Raw genomic sequence first — 27,961 nt, forward strand, 5'->3', positions numbered from 1 at the left:
GTATTATATAGGAGGAGTACAGTGCAGAGTTTTGCTGACAGTGACCACCAGTATACGTTGTCTGCCTGAAAAACACTCCATATCTGTGCTCAGTGTGCTGCTTTATTGTGGGGACTGGGGACCACCAGTATAATTAATATTATATAGGATGAGTACAGTGCAGAGTTTTGCTGACCAGTGACCACCAGTATATATAGCAGTACGGTACGGAAGGCCACTGCTCTACCTACCTCTGTGTCGTCAAGTATACTATCCATCAAGATTCTATACCTGTGGTACATTTTAGTTTTGCAGTTTTCTGACAGTGACCACCAGTATATATAGCAGTACGGTACGGAAGGCCACTGCTGTACCTACCTCTGTGTCGTCAAGTATACTATCCATCCATACCTGTGGTGCATTTCAGTTGTGCGCAGTATATATAGTAGTAGTCCATTGCTATTGATACTGGCATATAATTCCACACATTACAAAATGGAGAACAAAAATGTGGAGGGTAAAATAGGGAAAGATCAAGATCCACTTCCACCTCGTGCTGAAGCTGCTGCCATAGTCATGGCCGAGACGATGAAATGCCATCAACGTCATCTGCCAAGGCCGATGCTTAATGTCATAGTAGAGAGCATGTAAAATCCGAAAAACAAAAGTTCAGTAAAATGACCCAAAAATCAAAATTAAAAGCGTCTGAGGCTAAGCGTAAACTTGCCAATATGCCATTTACGACACGGAGTGGCAAGGAACGGTTGATGCCCTGGCCTATGTTCATGGCTAGTGGTTTAGATTCACATGAGGATGGAAGCACTCATCCTCTCGCTAGAAAACTGTAGTGCCACTCCCAGATGGGCCAGGTGTTTGTGTCGGCCAGTTGTGACGCTTAGCTTAGTCACACAGCGACCTTGGTGCGCCTCTTTTTTTCTTTGCATCATGTGCTTTTTGGGGACTATTTTTTTGAAGTGCCATCCTGTCTGACACTGCAGTGCCACTCCTAGATGGGCCAGGTGTTTGTGTCGGCCACTTGGGTCGCTTAGCTTAGTCACACAGCTACCTCATTGCGCCTCTTTTTTTCTTTGCATCATGTGCTGTTTGGGGACTATTTTTTTTAAGTGCCATCCTGTCTGACACTGCAGTGCCACTCCTAGATGGGCCAGGTGTTTGTGTCGGCCACTTGGGTCTTTGTGTCGGCCACTTGGGTCGCTTAGCTTAGTCACACAGCTACCTCATTGCGCCTCTTTTCTTCTTTGCATCATGTGCTGTTTGGGGACTATTTTTTTGAAGTGCCATCCTGCCTGACACTGCAGTGCCACTCCTAGATGGGCCAGGTGTTTGTGTCGGCCACTTGGGTCGCTTAGCTTAGTCATCCAGGAACCTCGGTGCAAATTTTAGGACTAAAAATAATATTGTGAGGTGTGAGGTGTTCAGAATAGACTGAAAATGAGTGGAAATTATGGTTATTGAGGTTAATAATACTATGGGATCAAAATGACCCCCACATTCTATGATTTAAGCTGTTTTTGAGGGGTTTTTGTAAAAAACACCCAAATCCAAAACACACCTGAATCCGACAAAAAAAATTCAGGGAGGTTTTGCCAAAACGCGTACGAATCCAAAACACGACCGCGGAATCGAATCCAAAACCAAAACACAAAACCCAAAAATTCCTGGTGCACATCACTACTCTCTACCTTTAAACTCATAGTAGGGACCTTCATATACTCACACTTTATATTCCTTTACTATCACTATTTGTTAGTGTGATGCCCTGGGAGGGTCCTTTTCTGGATCATGTTTTGGGGGCTTCCTGCGTTCCGGATGTTGGCCCCATAGTGTTAGGAACCTGCCCGACAAGAGGTGACCTGGACGATTGGTGGGCAGGCCGATATCATTGGCCAACGATATACTAACAACCTCTAATGATTTACTATATTATACTGTAATGATCGTTTAGTGCATCTGCACCCCCTTCTGCCTGTTACATGCATCTAAGACACACATCCAGCATATCTTACACACATCGCTGCAAAAACTCTAATCCATGATCTCATTATCCCCTGCATTGATTATTGCAATCGTCTCCTTACTTACCCTAAAGAGACTTTCATCCTTGCAATCTACAGTTGAATGCAGCTACGAGGCTGATCTACCTCGCTAAACATTCATCGTATTTTATCTGGGCTGCGCCCACTCTGTAGACTGCCTTTCCAAGCACAGTGGGGGTCATTCAGGTGCGTCGGTTGTATGCATATCGATAGATGGTTTCGCAGTGCGCATGCACAGTGAGTGATTCGCAAGTGCGGTTGCAGCAAGATTTTTGTCACAAAACCATACGCTTTCTATTTGTAAATAATCTTTGTGTGTTCTGTATCTCAGGGGGTAATTCCGAACTGATCGCTAAGCTGCGTGTTCGCACAGCGGGCGATCAGGTCAAAACTGCGCATGCATATGCACCGCAATGTGCAGGCGTGTCACACGGGTACAAAGCGGATCGCCGTCAGCGACGGGTTTGTGCGACGGATCCGTTCGCACGGGCGATCGCAAGGAGTTTGACATGAAGAAGGCGTTTGTGGGTGTCAACTGACCGTTTTCAGGGAGTGTCTGGAAAAATGTAGGCGTGTCTATGCGTTTGCAGGGCGGGTGTCTGACGTCAATTCCGGTCCCGGACAGGCTGATGTGATCGCAGCGGCTGAGTAAGTCCTGGGCTGTGCAGAAGCTGCACAAGTTGTGTGTGTACAGCTCTGCTACACATGCGTGCGCACACTTGCACAGCTAAAATACACTCCCCCTGTGGGCGGCGACTATCTGATCTCAGCAATGCAAAAATCACTGCCCAGCGATCAGACCTGAATTAGGCCCTCAGTCTGTAAGCAGTTTTATAGCAATTAACCAGTTTATGCATCTACATAAGATTTGCATCAGATTATTGGAGGGGGGGGGGCTGTTTTTATCTTTGCCCTGTGTGCCAAAACCTTACTTATGCCTTTGACTTTCCTGGCTGTGTGACACCGGCTTCATGTTATCAGCGGGACGTGAAGAATACTTTAGGCCAGGGAATAGACTTCACACTGTTACTGTCGTCACACTGTTCTCTCAATGTCAGCACTGAAAGTTTTATCAGGCTCTGCCCTCAGTTTCCCTCTCCCTCGGAGGAACACGCCCTCGCTGACGTAGCAGTTTATATCGTATTTATATTTAATTTGAACACTGGGTCTATCTGAGCTGTGCTGGGGCAGAGGGTGGAGAGAGGCTGCTGGGAAGCGCACAGCATGGAGAAACCAAATGTGAGTACGGAGGACTGGGATGCAGAAGGCAGGAATTCTGGGCAGGAGGCTGCTGCTACTACTGGGATAGCCCGTCAGTGGCTGTATGCAGGGACGGCAGTGTGCGGAGAAGCAGGAGTAGTACAGAAGGTGCAGTGTGACATTGGTGAGAGAGAGCACATGACATGTTCTGCAGTTATGGGACCTGGTGCAGTGGTGCACCAGACTCCGCAGCGGCGAGAATATGCTAATGCTCGTTTCTGCTCCCCCCCCTGGTGTACTAGCCTGCGCCTGAATCAGAGCCGTAACGAGACATTTTGGTGCCCTTTGCCGGAAATAGAATTGGTGCCCCCTCTCCCCTCATATTTAAAATGGGATAGTGCGTACCAAAGGCACGCGGCAAAAATATAGGGGTGTGGTTTTATGGGGAAGGGGTGTGGCCACAGAATAGTACCAATTGACATTACACCGCACAGTAGTGTCCGTTAGTGACATCACACCGCACAGTAGTGTCCGTTAGTGACATCACACTGCACAGTAGTGTTCGTTAGTGACATCACACCGCACAGTAGTGTCCGTTAGTGACATCACACTGCACAGTAGTGTCCGTTAGCGACATTACACCGCACAGTAGTGTCCGTTAGTGACATTACACCGCACAGTAGTGTCCGTTAGTGACATCACACCGCACAGTAGTGTCCGTTAGGTGTCCGTTAGCGACATTACACCGCACAGTAGTGTCAGTTAGTGACATTACACCGCACAGTAGTGTCCGTTAGTGACATTACACCGCACAGTAGTGTCCGTTAGTGACATTACACCGCACAGTAGTGTCCGTTAGTGACATCACACTGCACAGTAGTGTCCGTTAGTGATATTGCACCGCACGGTAGTGTCCGTTAATGACATTACACCGCACAGTAGTGTCCGTTAGTGACATCGTACCGCACAGTAGTGTCTGTTAGTGACATCACACTGCACAGTAGTGTCCGTTTGTGACATTACACCGCACAGTAGTGTCCGTTGGTGACATTACACCGCACAGTAGTGTCCGTTAATGACATTACACCGCACAGTAGTGTCCGTTAGTGACATCACACTGCACAGTAGTGTCCGTTAGTGACATTGCACCGCACAGTAGTGTCCGTTAGTGACATCACACTGCACAGTAGTGTCCGTTAGTGACATTACACCGCACAGTAGTGTCCATTAGTGACATCACACTGCACAGTAGTGTCCGTTAGTGACATCACACTGCACAGTAGTGTCCGTTAGTGACATTGCACCGCACAGTAGTGTCCGTTAGTGACATCACACTGCACAGTAGTGTCCGTTAGTGACATTACACGGCACAGTAGTGTCCGTTAGTGACATTACGCCACACAATAGCGTCTGTTAGTAACATCACACCACACAGTAGCGTCTGTAAGTGACATTACGCTGCACAGTAGCGTCTGTTAGTGACATCACACCGCACAGTAGCGTCTGTTAGTGACATCACACCGCACAGTAGCGTCCGTTAGTGACATTATACCTCTGCCTTATTCCTCCTCCTCAGGGACAAGTGTGCGTGTGTGTGTGTGTGTGTGTGTGTGTGTGTGTGTGTGTGTGTGTGTGTGTGTGTGTGTGTGTGTGTGTGTGTGTGTGTGTGTGTGGCGGAGCTGCTATAATTTCTGTTCCTGCTGTCATGGTGTTCATTTACAGAATTGATCCGTGTGGCAGATTTATATGCAACCTATGTGCCTATAGTTACTGAAGCTTGTTCCTAGGGAGAAGGTCCGCTGTCCTGAGTACAAGCTCTGCACATGTTCAGCATTACAGTATTGGAACAATATAAACTTTGCCAACTTTCAGTGCAAACCAAACTCGTCCTCTTTCTGATGCACCCCCACCCTCTTCCCTGCTTACTGCACATCTGTTGGAGCCCACACATCAGGGAAGAGAGAGAGAAGAGAGAGAGAGTGTGTGTGTTTGGCGGTGTGTCTGTGTGTGTCCTAATCCGTCCCAACAGTTACTTCTCGCTCCTCTGAGTAATCAGCTGGCTCCACAGCCCAGAAATCACACACTGCTACAGCACACAACACGGGTGATACTCAGCTCTGCAGTGCTGCCAGAGGAGGAGGAGGAGGAGGAGGAGGAGGAGGAGGGAGCGACCACAACCGGTATACGCTGTCCCTGCACTGCCTGCTATCATGTCTGCAGCGCTGGCACAGACGCACGGGGAGCCGAACACACACATGACACAGCTCTCTCTGCACAGCACTGTCTGCTATCATGTCTGCAGCGCTGGCACAGCAGGAGGGATGGCCGAATGTAGTTCATGCATGATAATGTAGCAGATTAATAACAGGAATGCCCTGTAGTAAATACACCATAGTCCCGTGCAGTATAATATACCATATGTATAATGTATAATTAAAGTACACAGTCTGGAACCTGATCCTACCCTCCCTGATCGCCCGGGAGGCTCCCGAAAATCGTGTGGCATTTCCCCCCCGCCCCCTAAAGGTAGCCAAGTCTCCCGGATCCAGTCTCACCCCCGCAGCCCACCCACAAAGCCAACCACTATTCAGTGTCGGTGATCAGGGCATTGAATAGTGGGGGGCTGGGCCACAATGACGCAATTGCACGTCCACGCTCCGGTCCTGCCCACCAGTGATGAGGCCACGCCTCTTTTAATGCCAATCCGGCTGCCTCCTCCCGCATGGGGCAGACGGAAAGTCGGCAAGCCTTGGGTAAGCCCACAGGCAATGGGGCCCAGTGGGGGTTTCTCCTGTACTGCTGTGGGCAACCTTCTTGCCCCACCCTTGTGCAATGGAAACGTGGTGTAAACAGCACCATACAGGCAAATTGTTATAAAAACCATGCAGTGAAACATGTCAGTCTGTGTGCTATGGATTTACGTAGAAGATATTATCCTCCAGGATGATTCTGCAAAGAAAAAAAACCCATCATCCTTATAGGCACTACAGTACCTTCCTCTTTTATTACAGAACCCTGCAAAAGTCACATTAAGCTGTATACACTGACATCACCCCCTTACTGATAACACCAATTGTGCTCTCATAGAGATCCACCATCGCCCAGGTAACATGATCAGTGATAAGAAAGGTCTCCACCTAGTGCTGAGTGCAGGTACTGCAGTAACCTGAGGCTTCCACTGCCCTTTGTACACATAGCAGGAATAGCTTCCTGGCACTGACCACAGGGATGGGACCTTACATGATCATTAACGTCTTATTGTGGTTTCTCCATTGCAAAGTGGCCATTTTATTTCTACTAATATTCAGTTATAGTTTCCTAATCTGCAGCATTCTGCAGAGCATTGCCACCTTCCAGTCTGTATAGTATGCTATATGTGGTATATGGTATATGCCCGACCCTGAGTCGCCTGCAATGCGGACGCTACTCAGGCCACAATCCATCTGTCTGTACTGTATTCTGAGAATGCAGCATCTATGTGATCGCACCACACCCCGCCTTCTGCTTGTGGCTATTAGCTGCACTTGCACCAGCCCCAAGAGACTCAACTGAACCTCGCACAGATCTCTGCATATGCCCACTTCTAAATAACCCCACAACTTTGTCAATGGGATCCGGTCATGGGCCCGGTGCTCAGGGTCCCAGCAGTCACCATGCCGACGCCGGGATCCCGAGCGATCAAATGCCCTACAGTCGACCTTCTCGACTAACAGGAACTATTTTCATTTGCGGGTGTGGGCTCTGTTGCAGAGCTCCCCCCCTTCCCCACCGACATTCTGCGGCCGGAATCCCGGGGTCGGTATGCTGACCTCCGGGATCCCGACCGCCGGCATATCAGCTCCAACCCCTGTCAATGCATCTACTAACTGTGAACTCCCCATTGGCATCTGGTAATTCCCATTCAGCCATAAGTGGGAAGTAGCAGAGGTGTGGTGGCCTCAGAATCTCTCGGAAATGCATTCATTTGCAAATGCAGTCACTTCATGTTCTCCCTGAATCATGTGGCCTCTCTCTGGGTGCTCAAGTTACTGTATCTTCTCCCCGAGTCATGTGGCCTCTTTCTGGGTGCTCAAGATACTGTATGTTCTCCCCGAGTCATGTGGCCTCTTTCTGGGTGCTCAAGATACTGTATGTTCTCCCCGAGTCATGTGGCCTCTCTCTGGGTGCTCAAGTTACTGTATGTTCTCCCCGAGTCATGTGGCCTGGCTGCTCAAGTTACTGTAAGTTCTTTCCAAGTTTTGTAGCCTCTCTCTAGATGCTCAAGTCACTGTATGTTCTCCCTGAGTCATGTGGCCTCTCTCTGGGTGCTCAAGTTACTCTGTATGTTCTCCCAAAGTCATGTGGCCTCTCTCTGTGTGCTCAAGTTACTGTATGTTCTCCCCGAGTCATGTGGCCTCTCTCTGGGTGTTCAAGTTACTGTAAGTTCTCCCCACGTTTTGTAGCCTCTCTCTGGATGCTCAAGTTACTGAAAGTTCTACCCGAGTTTTGAAGCCTCTCTCTGAGTGCTTTAGTTACTGTAAGTTCTCCCAGAGTTTTGTAGCCTCCCTCTGGGTGCTCAAGTTACTGTATGTTCTCCCAGTGTCATGTGGCCTCTCTCTGGGTGGTCAAGTTACTGTATGTTCTCCCGGAGTCATGTGGCCTCACTCTGGGTGCTCAAGTTACTGTATCTTCTCCCCGAGTCATGTGGCCTCTCTCTGGGTGCTCAAGTTACTCTGTATGTTCTCCCTGAGTCATGTGGCCTCTCTCTGGGTGTTCAAGTTACTGTAAGTTCTCCCCACGTTTTGTTGCCTCTCTGGATGCTCAAGTTACTGTAAGTTCTACCCGAGTTTGGAAGCCTCTCTCTGGGTGTTTTAGTTACTTTAAGTTCTCCCAGAGTTTTGTAGCCTCCCTCTGGGTGCTCAAGTTACTGTATGTTCTCCCAGTGTCATGTGGCCTCTCTCTGGGTGCTCAAGTTACTGAATGTTCTCCCCGAATCACGTGGCCTTACTCTGGGTGCTCAAGTTACTCTGTATGTTCTCCCAGAATCATGTGGCCTCTCTCTGTGTGCTCAAGTTACTGTATGTTCTCCCCGAGTCATGTGGCCTCTCTCTGGGTGTTCAAGTTACTGTAAGTTCTCCCCACATTTTGTAGCCTCTCTCTGGATGCTCAAGTTACTGTAAGTTCTACCCGAGTTTTGAAGCCTCTCTCTGAGTGCTTTAGTTACTGTATCTTCTCCCCGAGTCATGTGGCCTCTCTCTGGGTGCGCAAGTTACTGTAAGTTCTCCCTGAGTCATGTGGTCTCTCTCTGGGTGCTCAAGTTACTCTGTATGTTCTCCCAGTGTCATGTGGCCTCTCTCTGGGTGCTCAAGTTACCGTAAGTTCTCCCTGAGTCACGTGGCCTCTCTCTGGGTGCTCAAGTTACCGTAAGTTCTCTCTGAGTCATGTGGCCTCTCTCTGGGTGCGCAAGTTACTATATGTTCTCCCAGAGTCATGTGGCCTCTCTCTGGGTGCTCAAGTTACTCTGTATGTTCTCCCAGAGTCATGTGGCCTCTCCCTGGGTGCTCAAGTTACTGTGTATGTTCTCCCAGAGTCATGTGGCCTCTCTCTGGGTGCGCAAGTTACTATATGTTCTCCCAGAGTCATGTGGCCTCTCTCTGGGTGCTCAAGTTACTCTGTATGTTCTCCCAGAGTCATGTGGCCTCTGGCTGCTCAAGTTACTGCAAGTACTCCCCGAGTTTTGTAGTCTATCTCTGAGTGCTCAAGTTACTGTATGTTCTCCCGGAGTCATGTGGCCTCACTCTGGGTGTTCAAGTTACTGTATCTTCTTCCCGAGTCATGTGGCCTCTTTCTGGGTGCTCAAGATACTGTATGTTGTCCCCGAGTCATGTGGCCTCTCTCTGGGTGCTCAAGTTACTGTATGTTCTCCCCGAGTCATGTGGCCTGGCTGCTCAAGTTACTGTAAGTTCTTTCCAAGTTTTGTAGCCTCTCTCTAGATGCTCAAGTCACTGTATGTTCTCCCTGAGTCATGTGGCCTCTCTCTGGGTGCTCAAGTTACTCTGTATGTTCTCCCAAAGTCATGTGGCCTCTCTCTGTGTGCTCAAGTTACTGTATGTTCTCCCCGAGTCATGTGGCCTCTCTCTGGGTGTTCAAGTTACTGTAAGTTCTCCCCACGTTTTGTAGCCTCTCTCTGGATGCTCAAGTTACTGAAAGTTCTACCCGAGTTTTGAAGCCTCTCTCTGAGTGCTTTAGTTACTGTAAGTTCTCCCAGAGTTTTGTAGCCTCCCTCTGGGTGCTCAAGTTACTGTATGTTCTTCCAGTGTCATGTGGCCTCTCTCTGGGTGGTCAAGTTACTGTATGTTCTCCCGGAGTCATGTGGCCTCACTCTGGGTGCTCAAGTTACTGTATCTTCTCCCCGAGTCATGTGGCCTCTCTCTGGGTGCTCAAGTTACTCTGTATGTTCTCCCTGAGTCATGTGGCCTCTCTCTGGGTGTTCAAGTTACTGTAAGTTCTCCCCACGTTTTGTTGCCTCTCTGGATGCTCAAGTTACTGTAAGTTCTACCCGAGTTTGGAAGCCTCTCTCTGGGTGTTTTAGTTACTTTAAGTTCTCCCAGAGTTTTGTAGCCTCCCTCTGGGTGCTCAAGTTACTGTATGCTCTCCCAGTGTCATGTGGCCTCTCTCTGGGTGCTCAAGTTACTGTATGTTCTCCCCGAGTCATGTGGCCTCACTCTAGGTGCTCAAGTTACTCTGTATGTTCTCCCAGAATCATGTGGCCTCTCTCTGTGTGCTCAAGTTACTGTATGTTCTCCCCGAGTCATGTGGCCTCTCTCTGGGTGTTCAAGTTACTGTAAGTTCTCCCCACATTTTGTAGCCTCTCTCTGGATGCTCAAGTTACTGTAAGTTCTACCCGAGTTTTGAAGCCTCTCTCTGAGTGCTTTAGTTACTGTATCTTCTCCCCGAGTCATGTGGCCTCTCTCTGGGTGCGCAAGTTACTGTAAGTTCTCCCTGAGTCATGTGGTCTCTCTCTGGGTGCGCAAGTTACTCTGTATGTTCTCCCAGTGTCATGTGGCCTCTCTCTGGGTGCTCAAGTTACCGTAAGTTCTCCCTGAGTCACGTGGCCTCTCTCTGGGTGCTCAAGTTACCGAAAGTTCTCTCAGAGTCATGTGGCCTCTCTCTGGGTGCGCAAGTTACTATATGTTCTCCCAGAGTCATGTGGCCTCTGGCTGCTCAAGTTACTGCAAGTACTCCCCGAGTTTTGTAGTCTATCTCTGAGTGCTCAAGTTACTGTATGTTCTCCCGGAGTCATGTGGCCTCACTCTGGGTGCTCAAGTTACTGTATCTTCTTCCCGAGTCATGTGGCCTCTTTCTGGGTGCTCAAGATACTGTATGTTCTCCCCGAGTCATGTGGCCTCTCTCTGGGTGCTCAAGTTACTGTATGTTCTCCCCGAGTCATGTGGCCTGGCTGCTCAAGTTACTGTAAGTTCTTTCCAAGTTTTGTAGCCTCTCTCTAGATGCTCAAGTCACTGTATGTTCTCACTGAGTCATGTGGCCTCTCTCTGGGTGCTCAAGTTACTCTGTATGTTCTCCCAAAGTCATGTGGCCTCTCTCTGTGTGCTCAAGTTACTGTATGTTCTCCCCGAGTCATGTGGCCTCTCTCTGGGTGTTCAAGTTACTGTAAGTTCTCCCCACGTTTTGTAGCCTCTCTCTGGATGCTCAAGTTACTGAAAGTTCTACCCGAGTTTTGAAGCCTCTCTCTGAGTGCTTTAGTTACTGTAAGTTCTCCCAGAGTTTTGTAGCCTCCCTCTGGGTGCTCAAGTTACTGTATGTTCTCCCAGTGTCATGTGGCCTCTCTCTGGGTGCTCAAGTTACTGTATCTTCTCCCCGAGTCATGTGGCCTCTCTCTGGATGCTCAAGTTACTGAAAGTACTCCCCGAGTCATGTGGCCTCTCTCTGGGTGCTCAAGTTACTGAAAGTTCTACCCGAGTTTTGAAGCCTCTCTCTGAGTGCTTTAGTTACTGTAAGTTCTCCCAGAGTTTTGTAGCCTCCCTCTGGGTGCTCAAGTTACTGTATGTTCTCCCGGAGTCATGTGGCCTCACTCTGGGTGCTCAAGTTACTGTATCTTCTCCCCGAGTCATGTGGCCTCTCTCTGGGTGCTCAAGTTACTCTGTATGTTCTCCCTGAGTCATGTGGCCTCTCTCTGGGTGTTCAAGTTACTGTAAGTTCTCACCACGTTTTGTTGCCTCTCTGGATGCTCAAGTTACTGTAAGTTCTACCCGAGTTTGGAAGCCTCTCTCTGGGTGTTTTAGTTACTTTAAGTTCTCCCAGAGTTTTGTAGCCTCCCTCTGGGTGCTCAAGTTACTGTATGTTCTCCCAGTGTCATGTGGCCTCTCTCTGGGTGCTCAAGTTACTGTATGTTCTCCCTGAGTCATGTGGCCTCTCTCTGTGTGCTCAAGTTACTGTATGTTCTCCCCGAGTCATGTGGCCTCTCTCTGGGTGTTCAAGTTACTGTAAGTTCTCCCCACATTTTGTAGCCTCTCTCTGGATGCTCAAGTTACTGTAAGTTCTACCCGAGTTTTGAAGCCTCTCTCTGAGTGCTTTAGTTACTGTATCTTCTCCTCGGGTCATGTGGCCTCTCTCTGGGTGCGCAAGTTACTATATGTTCTCCCAGAGTCATGTGGCCTCTCTCTGGGTGCTCAAGTTACTCTTTATGTTCTCCCAGAGTCATGTGGCCTCTCTCTGGGTGCGCAAGTTACTATATGTTCTCCCAGAGTCATGTGGCCTCTCTCTGGGTGCTCAAGTTACTCTGTATGTTCTCCCAGAGTCATGTGGCCTCTCTCTGGGTGCGCAAGTTACTATATGTTCTCCCAGAGTCATGTGGCCTCTCTCTGGGTGCTCAAGTTACTCTTTATGTTCTCCCAGAGTCATGTGGCCTCTCTCTGGGTGCGCAAGTTACTATATGTTCTCCCAGAGTCATGTGGCCTCTCTCTGGGTGCTCAAGTTACTCTGTATGTTCTCCCAGAGTCATGTGGCCTCTCTCTGGGTGCGCAAGTTACTATATGTTCTCCCAGAGTCATGTGGCCTCTCTCTGGGTGCTCAAGTTACTCTGTATGTTCTCCCAGAGTCATGTGGCCTCTGGCTGCTCAAGTTACTGCAAGTACTCCCCGAGTTTAGTAGTCTATCTCTGAGTGCTCAAGTTACTGTATGTTCTCCCGGAGTCATTTGGCCTCACTCTGGGTGCTCAAGTTACTGTATCTTCTTCCCGAGTCATGTGGCTTCTTTCTGGGTGCTCAAGATACCGTATGTTCTCCCCGAGTCATGTAGCCTCTCTCCGGGTACTCAAATTACTATATGTTCTCCCTGAGTCATGTGGCCTCTCTCTGGGTGCTCAAGTTACTCTGTATGTTCTCCCTGAGTCATGTGGCCTCTCCCTGGGTGCGCAAGTTACTGTATGTTCTCCCAGAGTCATGTGGCCTCTCTCTCAGCGCGCAAGTTACTGTATGTTCTCCCCGAGTCATGTGGCCTCTTTTTGGGTGCTCAAGTTACTGTATGCTCTCCCTAAATCATGTGGCCTCTTTCCGGGTACTCAAGTTACTGTATGTCGTCCACCCCCCCCCTCCCCCCCCCCACCGAATTTTTTTAGCCTATCTCCGAGTGCTTAAGTTACTGTATGTACTCCCTAAGTCATATGGCCTCTCTCTGGGTGCTCAAGTTACCGTAAGTTCTCCCCACGTTTTGTAGCCTCTCCCTGGATGCTCAAGTTACTGTAAATTCTACCCGAGTTTTGAAGCCTCTCTCTGGGTGCTTAAGTTACTGTAAATTCTCCCAGAGTTTTGTAGCCTCACTCTGGGTGCTCGTTACTGTATGTTCTCCCAGAGTCATGTGGCCTCACTCTGTGTGCTCAAGTTACTGTATCTTCTCCCCGAGTCATGTGGCCTCTTTCTGGGTGCTCAAGTTACTCTGTATGTTCTCTCCAGAGTCATGTGGCCTCTCTCTGGGTGCTCAAGTTACCGTAAGTTCTCCCTGAGTCATGTGGCCTCTCTCTGGGTGCGCAAGTTATTATATGTTCTTCCAGAGTCATGTGGCCTCTCTCTGGGTGCTCAAGTTACTCTGTATGTTGTCCCAGAGTCATGTGGCCTCTCTCTGGGTGTTCAAGTTACTGTATGTTCTCCCTGAGTCATGTGACCTCTCTCTGGCTGCTCAAGTTACTGTAAGTTCTCCCTGAGTCATGTGGCCTCTCTCTGGGTGCGCAAGTTACTATGTGTTCTCCCAGAGTCATGTGGCCTCTCTCTGGGTGCTTAAGTTACTCTGTATGTTGTCCCAGAGTCATGTGGCCTCTCTCTGGGTGCTCAAGTTACTGTATGTTCTCCCTGAGTCACGTGGCCTCTCTCTGGGTGCTCAAGTTACCGTAAGTTCTCCATGAGTCATGTGGCCTCTCTCTGGGTGCGCAAGTTACTATATGTTCTCCCAGAGTCATGTGGCCTCTCTCTGGGTGCTCAAGTTACTCTGTATGTTGTTCCAGAGTCATGTGGCCTCTCTCTGGGTGCGCAAGTTACTATATGTTCTCCCAGAGTCATGTGGCCTCTCTCTGGGTGCTCAAGTTACTGTATGTTCTCACTGAGTCATGTGGTCTCTCTCTGGCTGCTCAAGTTACTGTAAGTTCTCCCCGAGTTTTGTAGCCTAACTCTGAGTTCTCAAGTTACTGTATGTTCTCCCCGAGTCATGTGGCCTCACTCTGGGTGCTCAAGTTACTGTATCTTCTCCCCGAGTCATGTGGCCTCTATCTGGGTGCTAAAGTTACTCTGTATGTTCTCCCAGAGTCATGTGGCCTCTCTTTGGCTGGTCAAGTTACTGTAAGTCCTCCCTGAGTCATGTGGCCTCTCTCTGGGTGCACAAGTTACTGTATGTTCTCCCCGAGTCATGTGGCCTCTTTCTGGGTGCTCAAGTTACTGTATGTTCTCCCTAAGTCATGTAGCCTCTCTCCGGGTACTCAAGTTACTGTATGTCCTCCCTGAGTCATGTGGCCTCTCTCTGGGTGCGCAAGTTACTGTATGTTCTCCCAGAGTCATGTGGCCTCTCTCTGGGTGCGCAAGTTACTGTATGTTCTATACCCGAATCATTGTTAGGGTCTCCTGCCCTGTGCTGCCACGTCATCATGGCAATCGGGAGACAAGTGCTAGCGGAGTAACCTGAGCGCAGCTGATACTCCAGTTCGGGTCTTTTGCTGTGCAGCGGTTGCAGGCTCTGTGCACGGCAGGGGATCCGGTGCTGGTTTTTGTGCTCACAGTCTGTGAGGTCTGAGTGGGGCGTGGACAGCACCTGCTATATAAAGCCTCTTCTCAGGTTAAGCAGATGCTGCTGAATCTTTGTTGGTTAGTCAGTTCCTGAAAGTTAGCCAGTACTGTGTAGCTTTATATTTGTTGTTGCTTACTGCAAATAGGCCTTGGGGTTTGGTACTACACTCTGCCAATCCAGACCTCGCAGTAAGACTGGAGTCAGTCGTTTAACTTGCTGGGGTTCTTTTGCTACTCTGTGAACTTAGCAAGTTTGCGGCTGTATTCTCAGACTTGCCTGCCTAAATCCTTTCTCACTGTGCAAGGTGTTCAGGTGTCAGTTTAGTGGCAGTAAGCTGAACCTGTGCACTGCAAGTGAGGATTAGGATTGTGGAGACTCTCCTTGTGTCTATCATTCCATCTCTGACCAAGGAGTTTACTGCCACATCCGTTGGTAACCCTTTAGGGTTTTGCTGTTGCCCTTAGCAACAGCATTTCGGGTTCTCTACGTATTAAAACACAACATCTTGCTTTTTCCATCTGAGCATTCCTAATACTAGGGAGACACCCAGTTTCTTAGCCTCTGGGCTTCTCTGTTCACTTTGTGTTTATTTTGTTACCCTATCACCTTCTGTGTACGTAATGTCATATTCCCCAGTCTGTCTGTGAGTTCATTTGTTTTGCATCCCTATCCGTTCAGACACCAGTACATTCCTGCAGGCACTGGTGTGCATAACAGTTCAGACACCAGTACATTCCTGCAGGCACTGGTGTGCATAACAATCATGTGGCCTTTTTCTGGGTGCTCAAGTTACTGTATGTTCTTCTTGAGTCATGTGGCCTCTCTCTGGGTGCTCAAGTTACTCTGTATGTTCTTCCTGAGTCATGTGGCCTCTCTCTGGGTGCGCAAGTTACTGTATGTTCTCCCCGAGTCATGTGGCCTCTTTTTGGGTGCTCAAGTTACTGTATGCTCTCCCTAAATCATGTGGCCTCTCTCCGGGTACTCAAGTTACTCTATGTCCCCGTCCCCCCCCCACCGAATTTTTTAGCCTATCTCCGAGTGCTTAAGTTACTGTATGTACTCCCTGAGTCATATGGCCTCTCTCTGGGTGCTCAAGTTACCGTAAGTTCTCTCCACGTTTTGTAGCCTCTCTCTGGATGCTCAAGTTACTGTAAATTCTACCCGAGTTTTGAAGCCTCTCTCTGGGTGCTTAAGTTACTGTAAATTCTCCCAGAGTTTTGTAGCCTCACTGTGGGTGCTTGTTACTGTATGTTCTCGCAGAGTCATGTGGCCTCACTCTGTGTGCTCAAGTTACTGTATCTTCTCCCCGAGTCATGTGGCCTCTTTCTGGGTGCTCAAGTTACTCTGTATGTTCTCTCCAGAGTTATGTGGCCTCTCTCTGGGTGCTCAAGTTACCGTAAGTTCTCCCTGAGTCATGTGGCCTCTCTCTGGGTGCTCAAATTACTGTATGTTCTCCCTGAGTCATGTGGCCTCTCTCTGGGTGCTCAAGTTACCGTAAGTTCTCCATGAGTCATGTGGCCTCTCTCTGGGTGCGCAAGTTACTATATGTTCTCCCAGAGTCATGTGGCCTCTCTCTGGGTGCTCAAGTTACTCTGTATGTTGTTCCAGAGTCATGAGGCCTCTCTCTGGGTGCTCAAGTTACTGTATGTTCTCCCTGAGTCATGTGGTCTCTCTCTGGCTGCTCAAGTTACTGTAAGTTCTCCCCGAGTTTTGTAGCCTAACTCTGAGTTCTCAAGTTACTGTATGTTCTCCCCGAGTCATGTGGCCTCTATCTGGGTGCTAAAGTTACTCTGTATGTTCTCCCAGAGTCATGTGGCCTCTCTTTGGCTGCTCAGGTTACTGTAAGTCCTCCCTGAGTCATGTGGCCTCTCTCTGGGTGCACAAGTTACTGTATGTTCTCCCCGAGTCATGTGGCCTCTTTCTGGGTGCTCAAGTTACTGTATGTTCTCCCTAAGTCATGTGGCCTCTCTCTGGGTGCGCAAGTTACTGTATGTTCTCCCAGAGTCATTTGGCCTCTCTCTGGGTGCGCAAGTTACTGTATGTTCTATACCCGAGTCATGTGGCCTTTTTCTGGGTGCTCAAGTTACTGTATGTTCTCCCTGAGTCATGTGGCCTCTCTCTGGGTGCTCAAGTTACTCTGTATGTTCTTCCTGAGTCATGTGGCCTCTCTCTGGGTGCGCAAGTTACTGTATGTTCTCCCAGAGTCATGTGGCTTCTCTCTGGGTGCTCAAGTTACCGTAAGTTCTCCCCACGTTTCGTAGCCTCTCTCTGGATGCTCAAGTTACTGTAAGTTCTACCCAAGTTTTGAAGCCTCTCTCTGGGTGCTTAAGTTACTGTATGTTCTCCCAGAGTTTTGTAGCCTCCCTCTCGGTGCTCAAGTTACTGTATGTTCTCCCAGAATCATGTAGCCTCACTCTGGGTGCTCAAGTTACTGTATCTTCTCCCCGAGTCATGTGGCCTTTTTCTGGGTGCTTAAGTAACTGTATGTTCTCCCTGAGTCATGTGGCCTTTCTCTGGTTGTTCAAGTTACTGTACATTCTCCCCGAGTCATGTGACCTTTCTCTGTGTGCTTAAGTTACCTTCCCCATGTCCAAATAAATTGTGGAAGGTTAATTGGCCTTGGGGAGTGTAAGCCCTACTGTTGTAGGGACTGATAATGCCGATTGGATTACCCTTATAACCTTCACTATATACAGGTAAGAGACTCAGTACGCAATTGACGTATGGGGTACCGTAAGGGTACGCACTTAGCGTAGCCTACGCTCAGCCGTGATCGAGACGCACATGCGACACGCTCGCTCACAGCTTAGTGCGTGGTGTCGAGCACGTTATAGGCGGCTGACTACCGTAATGCTACGCTACCAGCGTAGCGGACGCTCGAGTCCACGAGGAGAACACGAGCGGCGCAGACGCTCACGGGATGACACTCAGTAAACCTTGAATGCAACACACAGAAAGGATACTCTTATACTGTAAACCTTGTACTGAAATACTGTAGCGATATAACGCTGCTTAACCTTGTTAATGCTAAAGCTGCTTGAGCGATTGAGACGCTCCTATTACCCTCTGCAATGTAATAAACACACGATACCTTGCTAAGGTTTCAACACCTTTACTAACAAGCTTTTAGTTATATCGAAAAGGGGAAACAGTTTACAAGTCATACACTACAAGCTAACATATCATCCTAACAGAATATCTAGACAGAAATATACAATAGCGTCACAATCTTATACTATAACGGAGAGAGAGAGAGAATGGCCAATACAAACAGGGAACAAGTTGGTTACAGAGAATTACTTACACACACTGGGAACGATCGCTGCGCAGCTTCTGGTACCAGCTCCAAGTTAGTCAAGATGAAAACCGTTTGTGGAGAGTGAGAGAGAGCTGCCCAGGCTGGCTGATCTTATATACACTGCATACAGTACAGTACAAAGGGACCTATAATCTCATTGTTCATTGGACACAGGAATGTCTCTCTGCACTGTAACAAAAGGTCATAGGTGGATTTGAACAGGTGGGCTGTGGCTATTACAAACTGCTCAGGTGGGAGGGAATCGCCGGATTCCCGCCGCATGGATAATGAACTGCAAATATAAGAAATGTCCAGAAACTACTAATGGCCATAACTATACGCAGGAGCGATTAATCTTTACCTAACCAACACCGGATTATTGCTTTTAAAATACTCTTCGGTTAGGTACCAGACACCACTGTTCAACCTTAATCAGACCCTTTGTACCACGTAAAGAGGGATTCCCAAGTCCGTGAACAAGTCACATTAAACAAACTTACAGTTATCATTAAGGGGAACATTACCTATAAAACTTGCTATATGGATTTATTAAGTAACGATTGAGTCGCCCGCTAGGCGCACACGAACTCTACCGTAAATGCACATACCATTCGCTCGAGCGCACGCCCGTAGAGGCGCCGTCACGCAATTTCTAATATGTGCACGCACGCCAGAGAAAGTGCATGTGCAGCGGGCAAGCGCATGAGGTGAATATATGGCAACGTGTAGCATGATATTTTTCCGACTTTGACAGGACTGACTTGATTGAACAGAAATGTTCTGCAGAAAATATTGGTGCTGTATACGTATATAAAGGGTAATAACAGGAGTTTAATGGGTAGCTTGAATGTATGTTCTCTTCATAGGTAACACTGGAGGATTATAATTTAATTCTTAAAAATGCACCGGATGGGATATTTTATCGCTACCCCCTACGGTTGGTCCATGGAGTGCCGCTCATGCAACCTATCGCAGATCAATGGGAACCAGTGGAGAACTTCCAGGCCAGGCCAGATGACCTCCTCATAGCCACCTATCCCAAGGCAGGTAGGATAGAGCGTCATATGTGATTAGTGGTAGAAGTAATCCATCCATCTAACCATTTCTTGTTGCTGTCTTCTTCTGACTTGATGCAAACACTTGATAACAGCTGACACTGCTTTTCTGTTCTCCACACAAATCTCTCACTGAGGTCATTGCAGGCACCACATGGGTACAAGAGATCGTGGACTGCATCTTGAATGATGGAGACGTGGAAAAGACCAGACGTGCTCCCACGCATGTTCGTTTTCCTTTTCTGGAGATCTGCTCCCCTCCTCCCATCCCCTCAGGTGAGCCTGTATTTCCTTTCCTATAAAAACTTGTCAGAATGGATAACATTGCATTGGCGTTGATGGCATCTCACCTGCCAACAGGTGTAGATATTTTGGAAATTACTCCGTCACCCCGCCTGGTAAAAACCCATTTGCAGTATGATCTGGTGCCCAAATCTTTCTGGACACAGAAGTGTAAGGTAAGGGGGCTGTATCAACACTGGCTAAACATAACCATCATTTGTATTACCAGTAAAGGTCCATATGAACGTTTTGAGGTCTGGTGATGGCTTCTGCAGTCAATTACCAACGTAGTCAATGGTCTTACCAGATCTTAGTTGTATTTATTCAGGTGAGGCTTCTGGAGTACTGTAGTTTTATCAGTGAATCCTTACTTCCTAGCAGGGCTGCCATCAGAAATTGTGGGTCCTGGGACTGACAAGGTAGATAGGGCGCCTCCCCAACCAAAAAAAGATTCTGCCGCACTGCTCCACCTCTATGTGATGTCATACATTGTGACTTTACACACAGGTGGAGCGTTGCAGACCTACAGGAACGGTTCACAAAGAGCTAATGTACAGAGAAGGCTTGTTTTAAGAAGTCCTCTCCGGGCATCAGCCCGCTGTTGCTTCACAGCCTGGTGCAGCTCTCCAGATAGTAGCAGTAGGAGCCAGCGGTGGGCCCTTCTCTCTGTAAGTGCCCTGGACACCAGTCCCCACAGTTCCCCCCCTGATGGCTGCCTTGCTTCCTAGCAATGCCAGGGAAAGTTACTGTCATTTCTTTCTTTCCGCAGGTAATTTACGTTGCCCGGAATGCGAAGGACAATGCAGTGTCATATTACCACTTTGATTTAATGAATAAGACTCAGCCTGACCCCGGAACATGGAATGAGTATGTGGACAATTTCCTGAAGGGAAACGGTACGCGTCTGCTTAACGATGGGAACTTGTTTTAGCTAGAACAGTGTTTCCCAAGTTTGGTCCTCACACACCGCTAACAGCGCATGCTTTCAGGATTTCTTTTGTACCAGCACCACCTCTATGGCAGGTGCAGTGTCTTTATCTGATCAACGTCACCTACCACGGAACGCAGCCACTCTCACTGACACGCCCATCACACCCCCATAATACGCCCACGGAAAGGACCAATTTCTGCTTGTTAGCAGAAATGAAGGTTGCCCCCGGCACCCGCAGGAGGCCCGCCGCCGTGTTTACAATCACGGCAGCTGTGTGCGATGTCACGCAGCCGCCGCAATCACGCCCCCGTTTGTGCCGGCACGCCCCCCCACCCCCATTTCCTAGCCACGCCCCCGCAATGCTCCATCTCCGCCCTGGAAACGGAGCGTTGCTGCTTCCCGCCCTCCTCTGCCTGATTGACAGACAGAGTTGATCGCATTCTCTATGCCCCCCCCCCCCCCGCAGAAAATGCAGGCGAATGCGCAGGACGGGCTCTGCGCATGCACCCACATCTTTTTCGTATTTTTTGTGGTCGGATTCAACCTGAATGAGGCGCTATATTAAGTAGTTAAAGCAGCACAGTAGTGTTACAGCAGTTACATGGCAGTGTTACAGCATCAGCTTCGCAGTATTGCAGCATATTAGTATCGGAATGCGGTCATGTGACCGACGGTCGAGATCCCGGCAGTCAGGATACCGACGCCGGAATCCCAACCAATACAAATGCCGACTGTCAGAATGCTGGCTAGCAGGGACTATTCCCACTCATGGGTGTCCACGACAACCATAGTGTGGGAATAGAACCTGTGGCGAGCCTGCAAGGGGCTTCGTTGTGCTCTTACTGGCAGCCGGGATCCTGGCATCGGTATGCTGACTGCTGGGATCCCGACCCCCAGTCACCCAAACTGAGGTATCACAGCATAGCAGTATTGCAGCATTGTGGGGTCTTAGTAGCATCATAGCTTAACAGTAATGCAGTATTGTAGTATTTTAGTAGTATCATAGCATAGCAGTATTGCAGCACAGTAGTATCACGGTTTAATAGTATTGTAGCACACTAGCAGTATTGCAGCATAGTAGTAGTATTGCAGCATAGTAGCAGTATTGAAGCATTGTAGCAGTATTGCAGCATAGCAGTATCACAGTTTAATAGTATTGTAGCACACTAGCAGTATTGCAGCATAGTAGTAGTATTGCAGCATAGTAGCAGTATTGCAGCATAGTAGTAGTATCACAGTTTAATAGTACTGCAGCATAGTAATATCACAGTTTAATAGTATTGCAGCATAGTAGCAGTATTGCAGCATAGTAGTAGTATTGCAGCATAGCAGTAGTATTGCAGCATAGTAGTATCACCGTTTAATACTATTGTAGCATAGTAGTATCACAGTTTAATAGTACTGCAGCATAGTAATATCACAGTTTAATAGTATTGCAGCATAGTAGCAGTATTGCAGCATAGTAGTATTATTGCAGCATAGTAACAGTATTGCAGCATAGTAGTATCACAGTTTAATAGTATTGCAGCATAGTAGCAGCATAGCAGTAGTATTGCAGCATAGTAGTATCACAGTTTAATAGTATTGTAGCATACTAGCAGTATTGCAGCATAGTAGCAGTATTGCAGCATAGCAGTAGTATTGCAGCATAGTAGTATCACAGTTTAATAGTACTGCAGCATAGTAATATCACAGTTTAATAGTATTGCAGCATAGTAGCAATATTGCAGCATAGTAGTATTATTGCAGCATAGTAGCAGTATTGCAGCATAGTAGTATCAGTTTAATAGTATTGCATCATAGCAGTAGTATTGCAGCATAGTAGTATCACAGTTTAATAGTATTGTAGCATAGTAGTAGTATTGCAGCATAGCAGTAGTATTGCAGCATAGTAGTATCACAGTTTAATAGTATTGCAGCATAGTAATATCACAGTTTAATAGTGTTGCAGCATAGACATATCACAGTTTAATAGTACTGCAGCATAGTAATATCACAGTTTAATAGTATTGCAGCATAGAAATATCACAGTTTAATAGTATTGCAGCATAGTAGCAGTATTGCAGCATAGTAGTAGTATTGCAGCATAGCAGTAGTATTGCAGCATAGTAGTATCACCGTCTAATAGTATTGTAGCATAGTAGTATCACAGTTTAATAGTACTGCAGCATAGTAATATCACAGTTTAATAGTATTGCAGCATAGTAGCAGTATTGCAGCATAGTAGTATTATTGCAGCATAGTAGCAGTATTGCAGCATAGTAGTATCACAGTTTAATAGTATTGCAGCATAGCAGTAGTATTGCAGCATAGTAGTATCACAGTTTAATAGTATTGTAGCATACTAGCAGTATTGCAGCATAGTAGCAGTATTGCAGCATAGCAGTAGTATTGCAGCATAGTAGTATCACAGTTTAATAGTACTGCAGCATAGTAATATCACAGTTTAATAGTATTGCAGCATAGTAGCAATATTGCAGCATAGTAGTATTATTGAAGCATAGTAGCAGTATTGCAGCGTAGTAGTATCAGTTTAATAGTATTGCAGCATAGCAGTAGTATTGCAGCATAGTAGTATCACAGTTTAATAGTATTGTAGCATAGTAGTAGTATTGCAGCATAGCAGTAGTATTGCAGCATAGTAGTATCACAGTTTAATAGTATTGTAGCATAGTAGTAGTATTGCAGCATAGCAGTAGTATTGCAGCATAGTAGTATCACAGTTTAATAGTATTGTAGCATAGTAGTAGTATTGCAGCATAGCAGTAGTATTGCAGCATAGTAGTATCACAGTTTAATAGTATTGTAGCATAGTAGTAGTATTGCAGCATAGCAGTAGTATTGCAGCATAGTAGTATCACAGTTTAATAGTATTGCAGCATAGTAATATCACAGTTTAATAGTATTGCAGCATAGACATATCACAATTTAATAGTACTGCAGCATAGTAACATCACAATTTAATAGTATTGCAGCATAGAAATATCACAGTTTAATAGTACTGCAGCATAGTAATATCACAGTTTAATAGTATTGCAGCATAGTAGTATCACAGCCTAACAATTGACAATGCTAAATTCCTTTGTCGTATAAACAACCCTTTATGAAGCTAAGAACACTGTACGCTGTTTACTTAAGAAGTACCGTAATGGTACGCTAGTTGCGTAACGATCGCTCAGCCGTAGGCGAGACGCTCAAGCGTCACGTTCGCTCACGGCCCAGGGATCACAGGACAGAATGATTCGCTATGGCGTAGCGGTTCGCTCGAGACCACGAGGAGATCACCAGCGGCGCAGACGCTCACAACGCTATACCTTTATGATGAAACCTTATACCAATGAAATACACTGAATACCTTAATGTGAGTACAGGGTGTAAGTGCAACCTTGTGTAACCTGACTAACTACAAAGCTGCTTGAGCGTCACCGACGCTCAAGTGAACACTTAACACTATAGGAAATACACAGATGCTGGTTTAGGTTCCAAAGCCTATTAACTGTATTATATCTAATATACTTGTAAAAGGGGATAACAGTACAAATGATACACTACAATATAACAGAGACTTCCTAACCACAGAACTAAACAATAAATACAAAAAGACAATACTACACTGACCTAAATGCAATACAATACAATACTATCTAATACAATACAATACTAGCCTAGTCTAGGGGAGATATGAGAGAACAGAACAGAGAGAGAGAGAGAGAGAGAGAGAGAGAGATGAGATGAGAGAAATTGGCTCACAGAAAGACAATGATAACGGAGAGAAACTTACGCACAAAGGGTATGATCGCCTGCGCCTCGATATCCAGCTCCCGGCTATCAGCAGATAACCGTTGATGAGAGAGTGAGAGCTGGATGTGGTCGGCCTGCCTATTTATGCCCCACACACAATGCAATCTCCTGGTCCTACAATCCCATTGTCCATTGGCCGAAGGAATTCGGCCCTGCATCATAACAAAAGGTCATAGGGTGATTCATACAGGTGGGCTGTGACGATTTCCAACAGCTCAGGTGGGTGGGAAACTGGGTTTCCCGCCGCATACCTGAGTATGTGTAATTAATAGAAATGGACATAAACTTCTTATGTCCATAACTATTCGCACGAGCGATTAATACGCTCCAAACCAACACCGGAATATTGCTAATTAAATACTCTTCCGATGGGTACCAAACACTGCTGTATGATTCCTGTTAGACCCTTCGCACGATATAAAGAGGGATTCCTCAGCTCTGGGACATTGTATTTTAACCAAACTTTCAGAATCTATCAAAGGGACCATGATCTATAAACTACATTAATTGTGAACATTTGTAACGAATGAGTCGCACGCTACGACTACATAAACTCTACCGTAAATACGCATACCGCGCCTGCGAGTGCACGTTATTGCGGGTATGCGCATCCACGGGAGAGCGCACGCACGCGCAGCGCGGACCAGTGTGCGGTGCAAATATGGCAACGTGCATTGAGACATTTTTCTGACTTTGACAGTCCACCCTTTGGCAGTCAATAATAACTGCCACAAAACATTTAAGGAGAAAAATGTAAGTCAGGGGTTAATTGATTTCCATGGTTGGGTAGGGGAGGAGAGAGGAGAAGGTGTGAAGAGGGTATGACCTAGTGAGATAGCAGAAGCATGTGTGTATGAATCCATGTTTGGGGGGTCATGTATCATCGTGCCGTACGTGTTGTAAATCAAGCTTCGAGGTATTGCGAAGTATACATTTGAATTCCTTCTTATCCTGTGGTACAGGTCTGTGGATGGGCTGTCAAACTTTACCGAGCTCTTTTCGGATTTTGAACAAAATGGGGAGCACATTTTAGTTGATGATACATGAGTGGGGGAGGTATGTGGTTGCTGATATCTGTGCCTGTATTCCCTATCGTCTATGTGTTTCATTACCTGAGGGTTGTAGAGATGAAGATAAAGAACACTTACGAAAAATGCAATGATATTCTATGTCAGGGAAATGTACATCTGTTGTTGAAGTTGTGTTCGGTATCTGTTGAGAGTCGTCTTCTTTGCGCTGTTTTGCTCCTTAGGCATGAGCAACAAGCTTTGTCAGTGCCATTAGATTTACAAAAATGTTGGGCTAGCGTGAGTTTAAAAATACTAGGGAAACTGGGGATCCATGGCAAAGTTCATCAAGTGTCCATATTTAAAGTTGTCAAATCTTCTTCTTTGGTCAATCCGTTGTCTGTATACATCTCGTCTCGTCAGCTTCCTCGTCCAAGGGGGTCTTTGTATCTTGGAGAAAAGCAGAAAAACAGGTGAAAGAAACGGACCGTATAATCGCATTTTCATCACATCCTGGTTTCTATCATTGGGTCATAAATCAAATCCAGGTTAATTACAGTTTCCTCACTCCTCAAGCTCATCACTTTTGTACTTTGTTTGCACCTCATTAAAGCCTGCCCGCATCTAAATATCAATCCAATCGATATAACGACACCCAAGATACATAGTAGAAACTTTCCGACATCCATTATGACTCCTTGAGCCCAGTCTCCCAAACCGGAGAACCAATTTCGCGGGTTCAACCATGACACCCAACCAGTCAGCTCATTACCTACAGCAGCAAGGGTGAGATTGTGTTTTCGACGAAATTCCCACTTTAATTGGAGAATATCGTCCATCTTTTGGTCTATGACCTCTACCGGATCCTCGGTGCTATTGGTGACATACGTGCAACACTTTATGCCGTACTGTGTTGCCAATGTAACACAATATCCACCTGTTACTGCTGTAAGATAATTAAGAACCATTCTATGCTGTACCAGTTCTGTTTTGTAAGCTTGAAGTTCTCTTCCAGTGTATCTAAACGTGTCATCATACATTTCAGTGATATTATCTAACAAATTGGCGAGTGCGGAAATGTATCTATAATTCATCACTCCCCGAGCGGTACGAGTGAAATCTAACGCTACCAGAACCTGAATCCCGGTGGATTCATGGATAAGATCAGAGGCCGGATGCTCTAACCTTTCTGACAGTTGTCTTTTAACTCGGTGCTCGTAATGAGTGTGAGTATAAGGAGCTTGGGCACCACGGTGTATGTCCTTCATTTTGTCATGTGTAACAGTCATCACTTCAGGCAATACTTTTCCAATATAACACAATCCTTCAGAGTTTGGGGCAAGCCACTTGTACGCCTTTCTCCCGCATATGAAATATGCATCATCGGGGAGAACATATGGGACGGAGAAGGACATGACCATGTTACAAACCTTCCAGGTGAAATCTCCTGACCCTAATTCTTCCATCTGCTTAATGCACGTATCGGTTTGTACGATATGTGCACAGTATCCTGGTGATACCTCTCCAACTCTAGTAATCCTATTTCCTAAGGTATATCGATACCGGAAAGATTTTCCTCTACTGGCTATATGGCGTACGAGCTCTGTATCTGTAGGCATTCTATCTGCTCTGTGTGAAAAGGTCATGGTAAGGTTGCTCCATGACACTTCCCAATTTCCCGGTTTTCTGTGATTGGAGATGTTAAAACATATGAGGGACCTATCCACATGGTATTGGTGGAGCTTCAAACTAGGAGGGCTGGAGATATTAAACCTCCGGTCCACCGGTCTCCCACCACTTAGCTCAAGTACCTCCCCTAACGTTAAAGGAAATGGTACTAGCCCTGATTTGCTGTGACCCTGAGGTACTTGAGAGCATACCCAACAATCTGTTTGGTTTAACACGTTACCCACTAAGGAGTGATAGTCACTCAATGGATGCCGGTCTATATGGATATTAAAACTAGATTGGCATTTCTTTATGCATCCATCTTCAACCAGATTATCACAGAGCCTACAGATACAATTTTCTTCAGCTAACAATCCATCACAATTTCTTCTATCGGATCGTTTTCTGATACTCGCCTTTGCTTGTTGGTTTGGTTGATCTTGGAAAACTACGCCTCCATCATCATAATCGGAACCCATTCCAGAACCTCTTTCGACCTCTATGGTACTCTCGCCGGAACAGACTGCTCTGGTCAACATCATGGTTAACATCAAAATCCGGATCACAGTCTCTTGGGGCAAGTCCATCTTTGAGGAGGAAATAGAGAAGAATGAGAAGGGGGAAAAAAAGAAATTTCAAGGAAGAGGGGATGGGAAGTGGAGAAAAACAATAAAAGGGAGAAGGGAGTCGACAACTGCTTTCGGTCTTCAAGGCTCAGGTGCCGCCTCAGTCCTCCTGGAACAGACACTCCAGTGATACAACCTCTACCGTCTGTTCCTTATCACGGGACTTCTCTGGATCAGCAACCTTTTTGCAGTGGGATGAATGGACCCAAGTCTCTCTCTCAGCAACCTTCAATGCTGTGGTGCTAGTCAATAAGACCTGGTATGGTCCTTCCCATCTATCAATAAGACAACCTGAGCGTAGAAAATTTCGTATCATTACATAATCCCCAGGTTCAATGTCATGACAATTACTACCTGGTAAATCAGGAATCACCAACTTCAGATTATCATTTTGATTCCTCAACTGTTTACTCATGTTAATCAAGTACTTTACAGTTACTTCATTGTTACATTTCAAATCATCCTGAGGGTTAATCATGACATGCGGTTGTCGACCAAACAGAATTTCAAAAGGAGACAGATTAAGAGGGGACCTGGGAGTGGTTCTGATGCTATATAAAACAATGGGTAAAGCTTCTGGCCACGTCAATCCTGTCTCTGCCATTACTTTACTCAATTTATTTTTAATAGTGCTGTTCACTCTTTCGACCTTCGCACTCGCCTGTGGACGGTACGGAGTGTGCAGCTTGCTATCAATTCCCATCAATTTACACATTCCTTGAAAGACATCACCTGTAAAATGGGTACCCCTATCACTTTCAATGATTCTAGGGATACCATATCTACATA

The 27,961-nt window shown here is 46.8% G+C and overlaps 1 protein-coding gene across 1 annotated transcript in view; it reads left to right on the forward strand.

Moving 5' to 3' along the window:
• The first annotated feature begins 3,173 nt into the window (after positions 1 to 3,173).
• Positions 3,174 to 27,961, forward strand: part of LOC134945813 (sulfotransferase 1B1-like) — a 44,918-nt gene continuing 20,130 nt past the window's right edge. Inside the window, exons 1-5 of the mRNA XM_063935325.1 lie at positions 3,174 to 3,275; positions 18,669 to 18,849; positions 19,005 to 19,133; positions 19,218 to 19,315; positions 19,909 to 20,035. Coding sequence (XP_063791395.1) covers positions 3,261 to 3,275; positions 18,669 to 18,849; positions 19,005 to 19,133; positions 19,218 to 19,315; positions 19,909 to 20,035 — 550 coding nt within the window. The 5' untranslated portion in view covers positions 3,174 to 3,260. The remainder of the gene's footprint in view (positions 3,276 to 18,668; positions 18,850 to 19,004; positions 19,134 to 19,217; positions 19,316 to 19,908; positions 20,036 to 27,961) is intronic.

The sequence above is a fragment of the Pseudophryne corroboree genome, chromosome 7 (genome assembly GCF_028390025.1).
Source record: "Pseudophryne corroboree isolate aPseCor3 chromosome 7, aPseCor3.hap2, whole genome shotgun sequence".
Classification (NCBI taxonomy): domain Eukaryota; kingdom Metazoa; phylum Chordata; class Amphibia; order Anura; family Myobatrachidae; genus Pseudophryne; species Pseudophryne corroboree.